The sequence below is a fragment of the Excalfactoria chinensis genome, chromosome 3 (assembly GCF_039878825.1).
Source record: "Excalfactoria chinensis isolate bCotChi1 chromosome 3, bCotChi1.hap2, whole genome shotgun sequence".
NCBI classification, from domain to species: domain Eukaryota; kingdom Metazoa; phylum Chordata; class Aves; order Galliformes; family Phasianidae; genus Excalfactoria; species Excalfactoria chinensis.
Genome location: NC_092827.1, coordinates 4,649,593 through 4,670,746, shown reverse-complemented (window position 1 = coordinate 4,670,746; position 21,154 = coordinate 4,649,593). Strand labels below are relative to the sequence as shown.

Below are 21,154 nucleotides of genomic sequence, written 5' to 3'. Positions count from 1 at the left end.
AAAAGCCTCATCAGCTATGAGACCCGAACATCAAAGAATCAATTACTTACAATCCACACTACAGCAGCATCCCAACTCCCTGCCTGGCACCAGTGGCAGGATGCCATCCAGTACAGAAAGATTTGCCTTGTCCCAGTGAGACCAGGAAAGGAAAAACTGTAAGAATCAAGCAAGCAGGTCAACACGCCGCGTGCACAGTGTGGTAATCACATGCCTTTAAACCACTTCTTTGCTTTACAAGTTTCAAAGTAGGAAAATATATAAAAGGAGGCACACAGAGAGGCAAAAGCAGAAAGAAGCACAAGAAGCTGCAGAAACAGTTAAAGGACGGCATCAAAGCGAACCAGTCACCATAAGAAAGGAGTTTTTAGATGTACTTGTCTGCATGGAAGGAAGGGAAGGATCTAGAAAAACTCATCCAGCCCAACAATCCCCTGCCAGATATTCCGGTGTGACTTCAGAAGTCAAAGAAAACCACGCTGAAGATGGAGTAAATAATGACGCTGCTCATACTACTCCATCAGCTTCGCTGCTAGCAAATCACTCAGCAGCAGCAGTCTCCACAAAAGATGGTGCTCTGTACTCTACATCCCAGTCCCAACAGTGCCTTTGACTGTAAGAATCACTGCCCAGAGGAACCCTGAACTGCAGGTGGTCCAGACAGGCAACAGCATTTATATAGATGGAATTAAGACAAAAGAAGTGACACCAATGGCTTCTGAAGAGTAAACTGCTGATAAAACACACAAGTGCCCAATGCACCACACGCTCACCTGTTCTCAAACGACCTTCTTGTTCTTGATCTGTAATAGCTCTGCTTTATTTATGAGGGTGGACAGTGATAGGACAAGGGGGAATGGTTTCAAACTGAGACAGAGGAGGTTTAGGTTGGATCTTAGGAGGAAGATGTTCACCCAGAGAGTGGTGACGCACTGGAACAGGTTGCCCAAGGAGGCTGTGGATGCCCCATCCCTGCAGGCATTCAAGGCCAGGCTGGATGTGGCTCTGGGCAGCCTGGGCTGCTGGTTGCTGACCCTGCACACAGCAGGGGGTTGGAACCAGATGATCATTGTGGTCCTTTCCAACCCAGGCCATTCTGTGATTCTGTAACTCTATTACTATGGCAATCTCTGAAACAGAGTGAGAGTAATTAACTTAGCGTCTACAATTTCCTGCTAGGAAACAGAAGAGGTGGCAGCTCACTCACTAGACATCTTTCAGAAGTTGCATTTTTGATGACTGCCCAGAGCAGGCATTTCAGAGTGCTCAAATTCCAGTTCTTTGGCTTCATACAGCTCCCTTTTCATTACAGCATTTCAGAGTTCCCTTTATCAGCACTACCAGGAGTATGAGATGCCGCTGTGGTTTCTTAACAGCATCAGTTCCACAAGGTTCAGTTCTCACATGCTGAAAAACTTAGTTACCTAAAATTATTTACTGACTAAAATATAACTTCCCAGTTTTGATAAAGTAACAGTATTTATATCTGCTAGATTAATATCTGTCTCTTTTTTCTCCCCTAAATGCCACTAATGCAGAACTCATAGGCAATTTTGCTCCCTCCTGCTTCAACACCTATCTGTAACAAAGAGGTACCAACGCTGGTGTGGAGGAGATGGTGGTCATTACTGGGTTCATTTCTGCATCACTCACAGCTTTCACACAGCCTTCACTCGCTTCTCCTTCACCCACAGTGAAGGAGCTCATGCAAGATACTTTCCAACACCATAATCACTGCCTGTTCCCAAAGGGCACGTGAGCAGGGCCTGAAAGGCTTTGCTTAGCTCAGGAGGTAAAAATAAAAAGGGCTGTGAGCAGGAACCCTGACAGGACCTCTGACATCGGTGCCTGATGTTGTGAGCTCCCATCCATCAAGTTCAAGGCGACAGCAACACAGATAATGTTTTTGCCAGCTACAAATTACTAGCAAGCTGTAACTGAAAACACCGGGATGAATAAGGATACGCTAGAATGAAATATTTCAAACAAGAAAAATTGCATATGCATGGCTCTACCCAGAGCCAAGTTACAACCTCTGTTTTCCCTCTCTGTCAAAGCTAAAGGTTTGAGGGGAAAAAAACATCCTCGAAATAAGCCTTAAATGGGAAGGAGAGTGCTTATCTCCTCCTCCCTTCTGCTAGCTCTCTGCCCTTCTCAAACCTGTCTCAGGGAGCAGAGCCAAGTGGCAGCACTGGAGGCTGAACTCTTCATGCTTCTCGCAGAACACGGGCTGCAGGACGAGTGCCAGCCTCCTGGCACTGCAGCCAAGAGAGACACAAACCATAGAGCCGCCTTCAGACAGCAGCTGGAATGCCACTAACACACTGACCTGCTCTAGAGGGGGAGCAATGAGTGCCAGTAACACCAACAGTCCCTTGGGCAAGCCTAAAGCTCGGCTGTGCCCAGCTCTCCACCCAACGATGGCTGGTCGCAGCACAAGCAGGGAAAGCTGCAGCGATGCTTTCCTACAATACCTCTGATTTTCTCTCCAGGGATGCCTGTAGCAGTAGGTATCAGTGGCACTTGGCAGCTCTGAGCACGGTTTTTTTCCTACAGATGTGTTCAGTCGCTCCTCACAGCCCACCTGTGCATTCCACTGCATTCATCCTGAATTCCCCTTTCAACTGAGGGTCCCAGTCCTTGAGCTGTAGGAGATGATCAATAATCGTCTGTCGTCCATGACAGGCCAGACTTTACAGACCCTTTCTTATATCACTCTCTGATATTTCCCCCAACTTGTACACTATCATTTTCCTTCCCCACTGCCTAAATATCATAAAGAACCAAGCACAGTTCAAGCTGACACCTGCTGAAGTTCAAGAAGACACTGCTGAACAATGCAGAAGCATAACAGTATTTCCCAATCCGCTCTCCCAGTTCTCTTCATTATAATTCCTCATGCTGAGCTGGTCTTTTAAAGTAATACTGAAACACATGCCTGTGCTTCTCACAGTTTACCTGGGTTCCTGGGTAGCATTAGCCAACATGGAGCTCGTTGTCCTGCAGCAAAACAAGAGCACTTACACACACACGGTTCTTCATCCGCACTGATTCTCACCTGTTGCCTCACCACACACCCCATCAGCATGGAGAAGGCCATCTCAAGCAGCCCATGCAGTTCCAACCCCATGCCATGGATAGGGTTGCCAACCACTAGATCAAGATGCCCAGGACCCCACCCAACCTTCACCATAATCCAAATGCTTTACAATTCAGACTAATATATGAATGTTAGTTAAAAATAGTACAAAACCCAAACCACATCCATCACACATATGGAAAAGGCAGCTAACCCAACATGCCATGCTGGGAGTTCCAGCCTGGATTTCCAGCAGCCAGGACAGCCAGTTTTGTGAACTACATGTGGATCACAATACAGGAGAGCTATCCATGCACTCAACCAGCTATTATAAAATTGCTACCCTTTCCCCTAGGATGCTTCTACAATGTTTCACCTCCTTTGATTACCGCTAATAGCATCTGAAAATGACAATTAAAGAAAGGACGTCATGAATGAAATCCATAAAGAATTGTGAATAGGAGCTATGGAAGAAGTTTGGGGAAGAGCTTTGGAAAAGATGAGGCTCATGAGAGATCTCATCACTCCCTGTAAAAAGAGGCTGTGGCAAGGTGGGAATCAGCCTCTTCTTGCAGGTTAACAGTGATAGGACAAGAGGTGATGGCCTCAAGTTGTGCCAGGGCAGGTTCAGGTTGGATATTAGGGAACATTTCTTCTCAGAGAGCAGTGATGCAGTGGCACAGCTGCCCAGGGAGGTGGTGGGGTCACTGTCCATGGAGCAATTCCAGAGCTGTGGGGATGTGGCACTGAGGGATGTGTGGACAGTGGTGGGGTTGGGTTGGGGTTGGACTTGGTGATCTCAGAGCTCTTTTCCAACCTCAATGATTCCATAAGTGGTTAAGATAACCAGAAGCTTGAAGGCGTTATGAAGACCTGGGCTTCCTACAGAGTAAGACTTCCTGTGCCAAACACTAGAGCTCTTCTATTTGAAAATAAGAAAATAGCTTTGAATTTCAGCATTTGGAAGAGAAAACAGTAACCACATAGCTTCCCAGGGTACCCAAACCATGCAGCTATCTTCTGAAGTGGGGAAGAAAAGCCCACACATGAGGGTCACCAACTCCAAATAGCATCAAAAAGCACTTGCCACTTTGTGGTGCAGAAGCAAAGCTTGGGAAAATACTACGTTCAGTGTAATGCAAGAAAACCGGAGATGCTTCAGGCTATGAAGTTTTAGAAAGAACCAAATGCATTTCTTAGGAACAACATGGGAAATTCTGTCCAGTAACGCAGGAGAAACCCTAAATACAGAATCACAGAATGGCTGGATTGGAAGAGACCTCAAGGATCATGAAGCTCCAACCCCCCCACCACAGGCAGGGCCACCAACATCCACATTGAATACCAGCCCAGGCTGCCCAGGGCCCCATCCAACCTGGCCTTGAACACCTCCAGGGCCAGGCTGCAGGTTACAGAATCCCACTCCTTGTTTTAAGCATAAGCCCTTCGTGGCATGGCGGCCTTGACCCAAACAGAGGGAGAAAAGCAGAAGGTGTAGCTGTTGGCTGCATTTGGTTAATGCTTCATCTTGGTCATTTTCTTGTCTTTCTGATATCTTTCCACCAGGCACCGTGTAATCCAAAAATGGCTTTTTAGCCCCATTTTAACTGTCCCTTATGTGGATTCCAATACAATTTTCTTTGACCTTTAGTTACATTCCACCTCTACCAGGCAATCGATACTTGCTGCTCCCACAGGACGTGTTTTACTCTAGGTCCCTTTCTCTTCTCATCCAAGCACACAGATGCAGACATTGCATCCCATGAGCAACAAACCATGCCACCACAGTGACACCGAGATGCAGGCAGCTCGTCAGCCTCCTCCATGCAGCCAAACAAAGACTGTTTGTTAGAAAACCAGCACTGGGAGATGCCCACGATTGGCTCTTGATTTCTCACATCTTTGCTGTGCAATTTAGTTCAGGGAAACTTGAAAGAACAACAATTTAAATGCCTGTTACCAAATCAATATGAACAACGATCAAGTCATAATTATATAGACAGTTTACCGCAGAATAGTCAATATGCAGTTATAGACACAGGCTAAAAAGGGGCTGGGGAGAAAAACGCTTAGATCTAAAATTATGAAAGGAGCGACGTGACATTCTCTTTTATTAAATCTAAACCAAAGTCGGAGCTTTTCTTGCTACAGTTGATGAGAAAGATTGCACTGGGTGAGACTTATGCGTATTAAAAAAAATCCCGTTCCAATTTCAGCCCTGATATTGACTCACCGTGGCCTAGGGAAAGCTGCATATTCTTAGTAACCACCGCTTCCTCGCTGTTATTGAGGAACATCAGCACTTCTGCCGCTGTGCTGCATACAGTTCTGACAACTAAATGCCCTAAGAGCTACTGCTGCGTAAAGACGGCGTCCAGCGAAGACCTCCCTTTGTAGCTCCTGCACCCAACCCATCACACACCACTCATCTCACCCCCGCCTGACATTCCGACATAAAACTGAGCTTGAGGAAGGAAAACAGCTTGATTGCTGCTTTGAGGAAACAAAGGGATCGTAGCAATAAAGTTATAAACAGAGCTAATAGAAAGCAGTCATCAGCCAAAGCTGCCAGCAAAAAGCTGTGGTTTAGCTAATCTTCTCTTGCCAAACTAACCCCCTCACCTGTAAAGCAGCAATAGGGTCGCTCTCCAAAAGGTGCTACAAAAAATAAAGATACTTTGCTCAACAACGTGTTCAAGAAGACACTTGTTGCAGCAGACTGCAAGAGTTATTTCCTGGGCTCCATTTGTCACCTGTCACAGCTCCAACCAACAGCTACAGGTCTTTAATGAGCAATTTTCCACCTTGCTTTGGAAAACAACTCAGCTTCTAGCTTCCTAGCGCTGCTCCTCCTCCCTGCAAAGGGCACACCTGGATCACACTGAGATAAATACAGCACAGAGAGCACATGAAACAAGGAAAAAGGGACTACAAGCAAAGTGAAGCTCGCAAATGGGCACTTGTGTTAGACAAGTGGTTTGCGATAGGAGGAGGTGAAGATAAGGAGGATATGAGGAGAAATTTCTTCTCATAGAGTGGCAATGCAGTGGCACAGCTGCCCAGGGAGGTGGTGGGGTCACCGTCCATGGAGGTGTTGAAGGAACATGGGGATGTGGCACTGAGGGATGTGGGCAGTGGGCATGGGGGGTGGGCTGGGGTTGGACTTGATCTCAATTCTCTTTTCCAACCTGAATGATTCTGTGATTACCTGCATCACATTCCAGGAGGTTTTCCAAAGCAAACAAGCTATGCTCTGCATAGCACTGTGTTGCTAAATAGTCACAGGAAAACCACTTCATGACATCTTTCTGTGAAGCTGAAGATGAAACCTGCCATTGCACGCATACTGCATCACCACATCACTAGAAAATGACTTTTCTTTGAAACTGCGCTGTTTGTGCTGTTGAAAGGCAGTTGGATCTCAGCTTACAACACCAAAGAGGCAAGCACAGCACTGCAGAGGGAACAACAAAACGGCAGCTCAGTTTTACCAGCACATTTTAATTTGGATTGGAAAGCAATCTCTGCTAAAAGGAGAAAAGGCAGCATGGGTCACATAAGAGGTCCCCAGGGCACGGGACATCCATTGGGGAATGCTTCCAACCCACATCCAGGCAGCACAACCTCCTGCAGGGGGGTGGCTCCTTCTGTGATGCCCAGGAAGGTGCGATGCTTTCTGTGTCAGGGATGTACGAGGAGATTAAGGCAGAAAGCTGATTGAGCACACGATGCATCTCCTCTTTGTGCCATCACCTCTGGACCAGCAGCAGGATTTAAACCAGAACCGTATAATAAACAGTTACATTCATACAGGTGACCATGCCCTGAATCGACTCCATCCCCAGTTCCCAATCCCACCTGACTGCTCGGATCCTATCCCACCATTAACGTTTTAGTGTGGGTCGACGGAGAACTTGTTCTGCTTGCCAAATGACACACACACAGCAGCAAGGCAGCAAAAAGGAGAGAAGTATTCCCTTTGGCAGGTGTTCAGCAGTAATTTGCTGAAAATGGACAAAAAAAAAAGCATACTGAAATTCATTATTTAGCCTTGACAATGTCACGACCGCTACAGCCACTGTCCTTTCCACCGGCGTAGAAGGAATAGAGGTTTACAGATAGGGATGAATTTGGTGTAGCTCCGATGTCTGTTCCCAAGAAACATGTGGGTATGGATCCGTCCACCTGCAGTCCCCAGTCAATGTTCCAGCACAAACCTGAGTATTTAACACTGGAAAAAAAAAATGCTGCGGAAATACTGAACAGGACAGATAACAGGAGAAGCAATCGCTTTCCATAGCGACGGGAGGAAGAAGATAAACAGCTACTCGTAGCAAGATTAGGATGCAATCTGATGGAAGGACTTTCACTCCTGCATCTTCCAAATCACACCTCTGCAGCTACAAGTGGGGTCTTGCAGAAGGAAATAAGCAACACCGAAGTAAGAGGGAATCAATGCCAATCAACTTTGGGGTGCACCTTGGATTCTGCCAGTAGGCCATAAGCCATTCTGAAGGCATTTAGGGGGAGATACTATCCAAAAAAAAAAGAGGCAGGTTTTAACAGCAAACGCTGCTCCTGCACCATGGGAGGGTTGCTTCAAAAGATGGAAACAAAGAAAATCTGCCCACCTCTCTACAACATGAGGAACCAGCCTCAAAATCTCTGTTGTAAATGAGCTGGCACCAAAGCAGCAGCCAGTTATCTCCTGCCTGGCACGGCAAAGGGAGGGATGTGACAGACGAGCCCTGATGGGCACAGTCACAGCTATTTGTTGCTGCCTCCTGCTATCTGCTCCCTGCTCTGCCAGGAGCTGCTGCCTGCACAGGGGGAACTGCAGAGTGGGCACAGTAACCCCCACAGCCCAGTTGCCCAAATTCCAGTTACAATAGGGCTTAAACTAGCAGTCACAGTAGTCTGTGCCGGAGCTGCAAGAACTTACCTGTCACAGCACCAACTCATTATGGTGAGTGAAAAGGTGAGAGCTGACTATCCAATTTGGGCTATTTGCAGCAGGACAATTTGCAGCTCCATTCATCTGGCACAGGGTGAGCTCTGCCAGCTGACGGGTGGACAACTGCTTTGGAAGCAGTCACCTCAAGCAGAGGGTCAAGGTAGATAAAGGAGAACAGTGACCTCCAGAATCACTCCAGCATCAGTCGCTGAGGCTCATGAGTCAAAGCCCTCAGTCATCATTGCTGGAGTCCCAGTTAATACTCAGAAAGCACAATTTAGATACACCAGCTCGTTATGCTGATGCATAAGTGCCTGTTGAACCACCTAGGCTGTAGGTACTCCTCAGCCTCTGCTAACCCCAAGAGAAGGAATGTGTGCTTAGACAACACACTCACCTGTTACCCTACAGAGCCCTACTGCACAGCTGTGCCCTAAGAGGCAACCAAGAGGAGATGAGTTAAACCTTGCTAAAACTATAGCAACACTCTGCATCTTACACAACTCCTCAAGTCCTAAGAACGGGAAATTTAAAGCAGACTTCAACTTTGACAACAGTGACCTTTTAAAGATGGGTTTACTCTTTACTATTGTAAAGCAAGATTAGTAATTGCTCAGAGGCAGTCAGACTGCATGATCACCATTTCTTGCAGAGAAATTGCAGCTTCTATTATGATTACTGATACATGAACTGGGCGATCTTTAAGGTCCTTCCCAACCCAAACCATTCTACAATTCTACAATATGTTTCTTATAAGAAGGTACATCATCTACCCACCCGACCAAACCCATTTTTCCACAGGTTCTCCTGACCTGCTCAAGCTTCCAGATGGCTTTTAGAATGCACCAGGAGCACCACATATCAAACCAACCGCAGAACCATAGAGTCACTGAAGTTGGAAAACACCTCTAAGAGGACCCAGCCCACATCCCTCAGTGCCACATCTCCATGGTTTCTGAACACCTCCAGGGATGGTGACTCCAACACAACCCTGGGCAACCAAGTGCTGCTGCAACCACCGATGTTTGAGGGTGTTTTTTTCCCCTCAGATAGGCTAAGAGGTCTTAAAACTGGAGATGTAACCCAGCCCCACAGAGCAGTTACTTAAAACCTGCATCCTCTCTTTCAGAGAAGGCCCTCAAGTGGCTGGATCCATCTGTCTGTGTGGCCATTGGAATGCCTACAGGACATCTCCGGGGACACAATGAAAACATTTGTGACAGAGGGAAGCACTGCTGCTTGCTCCCCAGCCCAGCTGGGGGTGCAAACACAAATCATGGAACCAGTACGATCCATTGGGTCTTTTCCAAGAGACAAAAGCAACACATGGTGAGCCTGAGCAGAGGCACTTACAGTGTTGGCCAACACCAGGAGCTGCAGCTGCTCCACAAAGAACCCAACACAGCCAGCTGTGCTCTGTGCTGGGTGTCAGTGGCTGATGCACATGGAAAATGAGCCTTGGTTAACGAACCTGTTGTGGGAATAGTTCTTAAGCCTGCTGTATACCCAAATACCGTTACATAAATATCGGGTATACAAGATGCTTGTGTTGCAGAGAGGCTCCAGCTGATTTATTCCTTTCTTACCTCGCTTCCAGGAACATGACTTACAAGGAGATGGAACATCAGTTAAAAACGGGACTCTGTTAAAACCAGCATTTGACAAATACTTCCTAAGCATTTTAAATACACTGGGAGAAGCCAGGCTTAAAGCTGCAGTGCAAGGAGCTGCATGGAAGCGCAGTCCAGACTTTCTGAGTCCTCCTGCAGCCCCAGTCACTAATTAAAAGTCAGATCCTGGCTCAGAGTAGAGGTGCTCAGCCCCCAGGGTTAAGTGGTGAGTCACAGTTGCAGTTAAATATGCCCAGCACCTCTAATGACTCACAGGTCAGGTGAGAGGAGCAAAATGCTGGGGAGAAGTTATTTTCATTTACATGTGGATTTTACACCTTCATGGTTCATGTTTTCACTGTCCTCACCAAAGAGCAAGGGCAGATATAGTCTCTCCTCATGGCCAGCTTGCTCCAGGAGCATACAGCAGCACCTTGAGCAAGGAGTTCTGCCTGAACAGTCTGAAGTGGCCATTGCCTCAATGGGAAGGTACTGCAGAAATATCAGCAACACTTTCTCAAGGAACTTAATTCCTCCATTTGCAACAGATCCTCTCTGAAAGCCTCACAGATTCTCTGTTTATCTTTCAGAAATTACAGTTTTGGTTGACCAGTTCTTGCACGTAAGTAAGATCACTTCTGTGCTCACTTCAGGTCAACTGCTTCATGAATACAGATGGGAAAGGAGTTCTTCTCATCTCCCAGGTTAGTTGCTCCAATCTACCCATGAACAGTTCAAAGCAGCGATCCAGCTTACTGCTTCGAGCCACCCCATGAAGGTGCTGATTTCTGCACTCAAGAGTTTGAGGTTTATTTACTCCACAGCATCTGGCTGCAGCCTCACTGCCCTGAGACAGCTCATTCCCTATGTGCACTGCTGGCTTTTCAGCTGTGGGGCTTACCACATGGCCCGATTGACTCTAAGACTCCAGACCTGCAAGCAAGCCAGGAGCCAGCTGAGATCGTCAGCAGGAGTCCAAGGGCCGACAATCCGAGGACTTATTTCTTCAGTCAGACGTGCAGTGCTGGCTTTGTGAGGAGCAGAAGATACCTCCAGGCAGGCTGCAGTCACAGAGCTGAAACCACATGGAGTCACATCCCTTTTATCTGATTACCTGGGACTGCGTGCTGCAGTAGGGCAGTGAAGACAAAGTATCCTACAAAGCAAAACTCAAAATGACGTCAAGGGGATGAGTCCTCTGATGCTGCACAATGCAGTAAAGGTCAGCTTACCACGGTCATTGGAAAAACAGCATTTGATGTGGAACCAGACCACGAGTTTAGGACAAAGTCAAGAAATGAGTGGACTGAAGGGGAAAACAGCTCGCAGCTAAGGGCAATGAAGCCTTTAGAGGTAGATGATGGTTTGATCAAAGGTCATGCTTAAAAATGCTTCTAAAAGAACCAACCTGGCTGAAGGTCTTTCTCCCATGCAGGAGATCACTGAACAAAATCTGAAGGTAACAGTTTTGAAGAAGAGGAAAACTTCCAAGGTTGCCATACGCCCATTCAAAAGAAGGGGTGAGAGACCAGATCCCAGGTTACAGGCAAATAAAGCAACAAAAAAAGATCACCAATACGGCTTCTATTAATGGCAGCTGTGAGGGAGAAGGGCTGAACCCTCAAGTACAAAGAGAAACATGCAAAGCTGCATTTAATTCTCCCAAGTGTCATTGACCGTCACAAAACAGCAGCACGGTGCCACAGTACAACAGCTGTATGTAAGAAGCTTAAAAAGGTCTGATTCATCCCAAACATGACTTTCGTGCCTCTAGAATACTTATGAAATGCAACTTGAGTAACTCCCACATACTTCCATTTACCGAGCATTTAACATGAATTTTATGTTAAAAACAAAAAAAATATATATATATTTAGCTTTATTTATCTGCTGGAAGATAAGAAAACCCACATTGTTAGTGCAGGCTTTCTCACATTGCTCACTCTGTGTACTTGCAAGGCAGTGCATTGACTTCAGAGTCGCTTCATTTTCATATGCACCTACAATTACTTGGTGACACAGCCTGTGTCATAATTAGTTTCCTCACTCATCTGCAGAGCAAAGGACAGACTACAACAAAAGCAATTTCATCTCCAGTAACACTAGCAAGGCACCTGCAGCAGAAAGCACTGGGTAACCATGTCCTGAGCCACCTGATGTACACAAAGGCACGGCACCAAACTGAACAGCCAGTCTGCAAACTCCTCCTCTTGCCCATAATGAGCTGCTCACAATTAGAGCACAAGAACGCAGTTTGTTTCCCAACCTGTCAGTGATTTGATGGCCTCGATGGTTTCTCTTGCAAAGAGCAGCACAGAACTTTTTGTCTGGTCATTGAATGAGAAAATAGTAACAAGAGAGGAAAAAATAGAGGGAGTTTTTCACCTAGAGGGTGGTGACGCACTGGAACAGGTTGCCCAAGGAGGCTGTGGATGCCCCATCCCTGCAGGCATTCAAGGCCAGGCTGGATGTGGCTCTGGGCAGCCTGGGCTGCTGGTTGGTGACCCTGCACACAGCAGGGGGTTGGAACTGGATGGTCACTGTGGTCCTTTTCAACCCAGGCCATTCTATGATGATGAAAAAAATAAAAGAGCAGAAGTGTTTGCTGCCCTCCAGAGGAACACCAAATGAAATTACAGCTTTGAAATATGAAGGTAGACACGAGGCCAGACAAGGGCTAGTCCTAACCAGTTTTAAAACCCATTGCTTCAGAAGCTGACAGTGGTATCAAGGAAAAAGCACTGCGCTGAGATATGATAGCAAGGCAGTGAACAAACTCAGACTGTAAGCAGGGACGACCACCTAATTGTAACAGCTCCAAAATGTCACATCCTTCTCAATTTAATTCTCAGTTCTGCCTTGCAAAACACAGTGAAAGTTGTGCATTTGACAAACCAAAGCACACGTCCGCGAAAACAGCCTCTGATTTTCACTTCATCTACTGTAAAATGAGAAGAACATCTCCCTGCCACTCAGTCACTGCAAGGGTAACTGCGTTGGAGAGCGCGAGGGGCGCAGAGCTCCGGAGCAGTGACGCTCTTGGGGCTGAGTCATCCCTTACGGGAGCTGACGTCTGGCCTCCCTCCAAGCCGGGATCAGTTCCCCTTCCCAATGAAAGGCAATAAATCCCATGGCAATGTGATTCGTCACAACTCCAAATCAAGGTGATGAGGCATAAAAGGCTGAAGTCCAGAATGGAATGCCAGAAAATTAGAAAAAGCTTAGCACTTCCTACCTGAGAAAACAGATAAACCACAGCGCTACACAGTACGCACAGCAATGCTGGAAGCTGAGCTATAAATATCCCGTGCCTACATACAGATTGGGATACATCTTGCCTGTCAAAAAAATGAGACCCAAATATTTGCATTCGGTATCCTCTGTTCTTACAGCAGCTCCAGAATACTTCTCAATAATTACATTCACCAAAACCAAGGTTCTTACTTGACAGCCTCTGCTACGTTGTTGGAGGTGTGACCCGACAGCGCATCGTGAAGGTTTCGGATGAAGTAATCCCTGTAGTCTTCAGGCAAGGCCATGAAAGTTCCACCCATCACAATGAACTCCACTTTATCCACGCTGTGACCCAACTGCTTCAGCTGGAAAAGAACCGGTAAAAAATGACCAGCTGAACAACTGTCCTATCATCTACCAATGACAAACCATTCATACTTTTGTAAATGCTTCTTAGAATCCTTCAAGAAACCCGGGGATTAATTCTTCTTACAGGCTCTGTGCCCGTGCAACAGACTTTCTTGACAAAGCAGAGTAATTTGAGCACAGCAGCTTGCCAGTATAGTTACAAGCGTTCCAATTTGAAGCTTAGATATGGCTGTAGGAAGTTTCCTCACTTCTGCTTCACTCCGCGTAGAATTGGCCTTGAAAGCTTGTGGGGGAAAAAGAAAACTACTCTGAATCCACAGCAAATCTTCCAATGCTTTGGAGGTAAAGAGCAAATCAGGAAAAAAAATGGAACAGGACTGAAAATCACAGGACTGAACATCAGATCTTTTCATCCTCCAGTGAAGATAAAAGTAAAAAATCATCTTGGGACACACGTTCAGAAATATATTTCATATGTAATTAATGAGCAAGAACGAGCAGGTGGGATAAAAACTCTAAACTATGGCTGTAATAGGGTCTGCCATCGGTAATCAACCGCTGTTCAGAAAAGATGACACCTTAGTAGAGGTTCAGAATTTGACGGTTATCCAGTGGAAACAACAGTTAGACAATGAAAAGGCTTGACAATAATTCCTCAGTGGGGATCAACCATCGAATCACTTGAGTTGGAAGGGACCTTCAGAGATCATCTGGCCCAACCCTCCTGCAATGAGCAGGGACACCTGTGGCTCCATCACCGCTATGGATTTATGGAAGAGCTGAGGTTGAAAGGCACCCATGAAGGTCACACAGCCCAAAATCTCTGCTCAAAGCAGCAAGTTGTTTAGCTCTGTGGTCAGACAGGCATCAAGGATCTCCAAGGACAGAGACTGCACAGCCTCTCTGCGTCCCTGTGTCAGTGTTCCATCACCCACACAGCACACAAGCACTTCCTGCTCAAGGGGAGCCTCGTGTCCTTCTCCTGGGAGCCCAGAATTGGACACAGCCCTGTTGTGGCCTTCGTTGCACAAGGGCACAGCACTGCTCGCTTTCAGCTTGGTGTCCAACACGACCTTTTCAACCAAGCTCCTTCTCAGCTGGGTGCCCCCAGTTCTGTGTTGCCTGCACACTTGGTGATGGTGTGCTCAGCCCCAACATCTAGCTCATTCACAGAGAGGTCCAATGCTGCTGCTCCCACCATCACAGAGTCACAGAACGGCTTGGGTTAGAAGGGACCTTAAAACATACCCAGTCCCAACAGCCTGCCCTGGGCAGCCCAGAGCTGCAAGCCAGCCTGGTCTTGGGCACCTTCATTGATGGGGCACCTGCACTTCAGTGGGTAGCAGTGCCAGGGCCTCGCTGCTCTCTCTCTGCCAAATTTCCTCCTGATATCCAATCTAAATCTCCCCAACCTATACTGACAGCTGTGGTATACTGCTAGCAATTGGCTTCCAGTTGGAAGAAGTGCTGCTCATTACAACCCATCCCACCCACCATTTTGGGCAATTCCAAGCATTCTCATCATTTTCATCCCAACCACAACATGCTCCCCTTTCACTGTAAAAATGTACCTGTTCCACTCTATGCCTTGTCTGCAGGTAGGGGTCGTACCGAGCCCGAATGGCCCTCATGGATGTAGGCTACAAAAACGCAAAGAGAATTTTAAAAAGTAATGAAAAGATTAATGGAATTAAAGACTGTTAAAGAAAAGAACAGACAATTTCTAGCATAGGAGTGGATACTTTACTGTTCATTTCAATTTCTCCTTACTTGCCCAACAGTTACCCAACAAGAGTCCTCTAGAGCTCAGTTAAACACTCCTTGTGCTAAACACAGTCCTTCATTTGAAGCCTCTTAACTTCCTTCCTATATGAGCTGATGGAAGCCTATTAGCAATCCTCAAAGAGAAGGTTCTAAAGAATCTTGCACATCATGCATTGGTTTGTTACTTCATACCAGTTATATTAACAGCTCTAAAGAATAAGGACTCATTTAATCCTGCACAACTCCCACATGCTGATGGTGCTAAAGAAATGACTAAAACATATCCAAAACAACTGGAGTTATAAAGCAGTTACATATATACAGGATTGTTCTGCTTTGTGATAATGTTTAAGAAATGAATTTCAAGTCATTGAAAAAACAAACAACCACTGGAGAAATAAAAATAAAAGCATACCTAAAGGATGCTGCATCACCAGTTACCAAATTAATCTCGACTGCATTTTACCTCATTTTACAACTTCGTATCTGTGTAATGGCTGTGAGCCTTTTGTGTAGTCAGAATAACTTAGTCACAATGACATCTGCTGCTGTTACACTCTCAGCAGACAAAAGGAGAGAGCTATTTTGGTTTAGCTCACTACATGCATTAGTGAGATATCTCACTGCAGACACAGAGACACGTTTTAGATCAGGATATTCTAAGGCCACAGGTGGAATTCAAGAGGCACTAACTCAATAAGTGGCTTTCAAGAGCTCGATCTTGCTTAGACCATGGGGAGCTGCAGGTTTGGCAGGTCTAGTAACTCAGGATGCTCAGGTCATTGTCCAGCTAATGTCTGAGTACCATTAAGGACTGAGATGCCAAAACCTCCTGGATCTCTACTGCGGTGTTTAAAGACCCCCATGTTAAAATATTCTTACATTAAGTCACAGTTTTCCATGTTCCCAGACACACTCGTTGCCTCTCGTCCTTCCAGTGGGCAGCTCCAAGAAGGGATGTGCTTCTGCCTTCTCTGTACCCTTCCCTCAGACCTTCCCAGAGCCACAGGCAAACATCTACGTTTCTGCTGGACTGTTTAGTTAGAAAAAATCTGACACAGACTGATAACTCTTGTTGAAATGAATATTAGCTGTGGTTCTACAAGCTGCACGCAGCAGTGCCCCAGGGGAGTCAGTAATGTCACCTTCCTCTGCTCTTACTCACTTATCACCTACCACAGCTGGAAATTCAAGCTAACAGCTGTTCTCACACCAGCAGGTCCCACACAGCTGCAGCACAGGAGCAGCACTTGCTCTGCTCAGAGTCACAGGCTGCTCTACAGCACAGTACATGCAGAACAGTAACAACAGAAGTGAGGCCAGGGAAATAAACAAAACAAAACAACTGCTGCAATAACTAAGAAGCTCCAGTCTTGTAGCTCAGCTGCTTCACATCTCTGCATTTACAAAGACTGGTTTTGTTTCTTATTCTTGCAATATGGGTGAATCTGTAGAAGTAATGAGCAGCCTAACCCAAGCCTACGGAGAGGGCAGGCGCAGCACTGCGGCAGACAGAAGTAATACCTCATATCCAGTGTAAGACTGCGTGGAATATTCAAAATCGGAATCAGGGCCACCTGGGCAGTATCTGCAAATATTAAAGGACAAAAACAGGCATCAAACTCATGCAGTTACAACAACTGTTACCTGTCTGAAGCACAGTATATAATATAGAAGAGTGCATGCAAAGCAGGCACTGCTCTGACAATCCCAGCCCTCATTAGAAAGGTAGGGGAACACGAATGAGAACGAGGAGTCAAAACCAATCCAGACCTGTCAGATGACTACAGCCACACAAAACAAGCTGGTAAAACTTACCAGAAGCAAAAAGTACCGTGGGCAAAGTTCTGGAACATGGAATTATTTTAGGGAGCTGCACTGCAGTTTTGGACAAATTGTTACAGATGATTCAATTTTATAAGAGCAGTTTTCCAATCGGAAGCAACTTGTGCAGGGAGGTGGTGGTACCCAGTCCATGCAGACACCCAGGATCAGGTTGGACAGGGCTCTGAGCACTGATGGAGATGTGGGTGCTCTTGCTCACTGCAGGGAGTGCGACAGATGGCCTTTAAAGGTCCCTTCCAACTCAAACAATTCTATGATTGGTATTAAATGACAACTGCTGTCTGCACAGGTTGGTCTGAAGCTCTTTGACAGAGCAAGAAAGACCTACTGCTAGCAACGAGAGGACCGGTAAATGGCAGATAAAAGGAAAATAAATTCATTCTGAAATACCTTCAGCTTTCTTTTGAGAGCTATGGGATGAATGGCCCATCTGCAGTTACTGTGCAGTCAAACACAACCTGAGGCAGGAAGGCTGTCAGTGCATGTACTGAACACGGCCAACAGACAGGTAACAGAGCTGCCAAAATGCCATCTCCATCAAACCAGAAATATGTAATTCATAACATCATGGATTCATTTCCTTACCGCCCGTCCTGCAAACTCAACCCAAATCATCTGTCACCATTATAAAATTAATGACCAAATTACCACGGCCCGATTAATTTGCTGGCAAAATTTGGGCAGCTCAACTGAAGAGATTTCATGAACGTTGTTACCTGCAACATCTCAAACACAACAGTTGCTCATGTGAAAAAAAAGAAAGAACGGAGCCAGCTCGCTCTGTTAGGCAGCTGGTGGTGAGATGCACTGACGTCTCAGAAGTCACAAGCGGAAGAGAAAAGCAATGCTTTTAAACAGATGAACTGATATGCCCAGGAAGAATAAAGCCCCACAAAAAACAGACGAGACTTCAGCAACACAGACTCGTAGGTCAAAAAACAGAGGTAACATATTTCAAGGTAAACTGAGCTCGGGTTCCTCAATTCAAACTCTGAAACTATTCCCTCAATACCACAAGCTCTTGGCAGATACAGGTCTTCCATCTGTGCTCTCATTTTGTTCCAGAGCCAAGCAATGCCAGCCCTGAGCAAGTTTTTTGGTGGACAACACCTGCACCCCCTCAGGTGGGTTTCAGTTCAGCAGTTCTCAAACTTTTTAGATTCTGCCCTGTTTCTTTTTCGTTGCGTCTCCTCCTGTCTTGCTACACACCCAAAGACCTTCACAGCATTATAACTGATATCGGGTCGTCCATATATTCTTCTGATTCTTGCATTCACAAAGGTGTGTATTTACTAAGTAGGGTTTGGCCAACAAAAGGGTTTTCCGCTTGGAGAAAGAGGTTAACCTGTAGTGCGACATCCAGGTATCAGCAATCTGCAACTGTGCACTTGTGCAGAAAGGAAGTCTGTCCCTACAACTACTGCTGCAATCTACGAACTCATACAAAACCACTGGGAAACGGTGCCCTCTTAGGTCACCCAAGTCAGTCATACTTACACACATATGTTGCCAGTGAAGTTAATGTGCGGGCACCTGTGTGGTTTGCACATCACAGCCACGACAGCAATCTGTAATGAGCAGAGAGAAATTACAGTGATTGCTGCTGAAGTTACAAGAATGAAGTGCATGATGATGGCTGTGCAAACACGTGCATCTTCAAGATGCTATTTAAAGATGTTCTCCGCTCAGTCTGCCACCTAAAATATCTGAGCTTTAACTCTGGAGAAAAAGAAGATTACAAATGTATCAAGAAATAGGAATCCTGTTATTAAGTACTTTCAGCAGTTCAGAATAAGCTGGCAGTGTATTACGAAGACCCAGCTGTCCTGTGAAATGTGATTATCAACCCGACTGGAAAGACATCCCAGTGTACAGACAGGTATTGAGCAGGACCTCCTAACAACGCATCGAACGCTGCAAGGGTGAGAGTGTGCCAATAACACCACCTGCAAGATGAAAATGGGGGAGATGACGAGAAAGAAAAAGACAAAAGAAGGACAATAAAAATAGCTTCCTCCTTCCACCTCACTGAGATGAGCCTTTTTTGCAGGCTGATCTCACACAGCTTTTCACCCATCAAATGGAAGCGTAACATAAGAAGCCACCTTCCCTTTTTACAGGAGCAAGGGAAAGAAGAGACACACAATAAAGGTTTGTAGCATCTTCTCATTTGGAGCAACCCACCTCGGATGCCAAATTTTCAGAAACCCTGGTTAGAATCATAGAATCACAAGGTTGGAAAAGACCTACAAGATCATCCAGTCCAACCATCCTCCCATTACCATCGCTACCACAAGCCACTAAACCAGATCTTGTAGCTCCTCATCCAGACGATTAAGAGCTCAGTGAAATACTCTGTAACTACAAATAAGAAAGAAGAAGCCACAAAGAAGAAATTCTTACTGAAATGCAGATATTTGACTTATAAAAACGTAACATTTTTGGGATTTTGGTTTCTGGTGGTTTCATTGCTCTTGCCCTCTTAGCTTCAGCTTAGGTACGCTATATGTACAGACAGAAAACTTAGAAGCATGCAGCTGAATGCCAGCTGCACCTCTATTATTGCCTTCAGTTTAAAAGACCTTTCATAGAAGTGCATTAACACCAGCATTTCACCTTTGTGCACTGAGAGGGTCTAACAGCTAAGCCACAGTGTTTCTCCGGCAACTAAAAAGCCAGATAAACTGCTCTGAAGTAAAAATCTTCCCTCTTTTCTCTCTTCTCCCAAATGCTTTGAAAGCAATAGCCCGGTGGGCACATCACCGAAAAGACAAGCTGGAAGCTGGCACTGCAGCCAGCATGTGTTCATTAAATCTTCTGTGCATTATCCATATCTTTGAAATCAATTAAATCTACCACAATTGAGAGCAGAGAAGGATGGTGGTGGATAGATGGAGGGAATGGCTCTGTGCTTACCCCGCTAGCCGTCCTTATGGGCTTGGCCTTCAGCTTCGGCACCAGCGCCTTGCGGTGCTGTGGTGGGACGGCAGCGATGATGTCAACCAACCGTGGCTGTGCTGAGAGCCCATACTTTGCTGAGGTCTTGGTTTTCAGCCTGAAAGCAGAAACGTCTCGCATTAATGACCCCATTCAGACTTATGTACCTCCACTCCACAGCATTACCGTTCTGTTTGTTGGAGACTTAAACGGGCTCACCCAGTTTGCCTTTAAAGCTGAGCGTAATTCCTTGCGACTGCTGCGCTGGGTATTTAAGTTAGAGAAAATAAACTCCAAAGAAGGATGATATAGGAAATACCGGGACAACATCGGATCATTTTACATATCTTAGTATTCTACATGTGTAAAGAAACATAGAATCATAGAATCATAGAATTACTCAGGTTGGAAAAGACCTTGAAGATCATTAAGTCCAACCGCAGCCTAACCGGTAGCCTATCTCTTAAAAAACAACCACAAAACAATACTACAACAACAACCCTCTGCTAAATCATATCCCTGAGTACCACATCCAAACGGCTCTTAAACACATCCAGGGATGGTGATTCAACTACCTCCTTGGGGAGCCCATTCCAGTCCCTAACCATGTGTATCCCATTCCAGTACCTAACCACCCTTTCTGTAAAGAAGTTCTTCCTAATATCCAACCTAAACTTGCCCTGGCGCAACTTGAGGCCATTTCCCCTCGTCCTGTCACAAGTCAGTAGTGAGAAGAGACCTGCCCCACTCTCACTGTAAGAACCTTTCAGGTACTGGAAGACGGCAATAAGGTCTCCCCTCAGCCTCCTCTTCCTCAGACTAAACAGCCCCAGCTTCCTTAGCCTCTCCTCATAGGGCTGATTCTCCAAGCCCTTCACGAGCCTCGTTGCCCTTCTCTGGACCTGCTCCAGTACCTCCATGTCCTTCTTGTGCTGAGGTGCCCCAAACTGGACACAGTACTCGAGGTGAGGCCTCACCAATGCTGAGTACAGGGGCAGGATGACTTCCTTAGTCCTGCTCACCACACCATTCTTGATACACACCAGGATGCCGTTGGCCTTCTTGGCCACCCGGGCACACTGTCGGCTCATATTCAGCCGTGCATCAATCAGTTCCCCCAGGTCCGTTTCCTCCACACAGTCCTCCAGCCACTCCGTCCCAAGCCTATAGCGCTGCCTGGGGTTGTTGTGGCCAAAAGATGATTTAAACTTTATGTATAAATTAATCCCTTTTCCCTGGCAGAACCGGCTTTGGAATCGGTAACATGAACACAGGCAAAAGAAGTGAGACAATCGTACAGAAAGACGTGGGCCTGTTGGAGGACATCAAGGAGGGCCACAAAAAGGATCCCAGGGATGGGAC

General features: G+C 46.1%; 1 protein-coding gene across 1 annotated transcript in view; it reads right to left on the bottom strand.

The window, feature by feature from the left end:
- ELP3 (elongator acetyltransferase complex subunit 3) overlaps positions 1-21,154 on the bottom strand; it is an 81,272-nt gene that overhangs the window by 59,544 nt on the left and 574 nt on the right. Inside the window, exons 3-7 of the mRNA XM_072332243.1 lie at positions 19,772-19,910; positions 18,353-18,423; positions 16,535-16,598; positions 14,818-14,886; positions 13,088-13,242 (exon numbers count right to left, since the gene is read on the bottom strand). Of these exons, the coding sequence (XP_072188344.1) occupies positions 13,088-13,242; positions 14,818-14,886; positions 16,535-16,598; positions 18,353-18,423; positions 19,772-19,910 (498 nt within the window). The remainder of the gene's footprint in view (positions 1-13,087; positions 13,243-14,817; positions 14,887-16,534; positions 16,599-18,352; positions 18,424-19,771; positions 19,911-21,154) is intronic.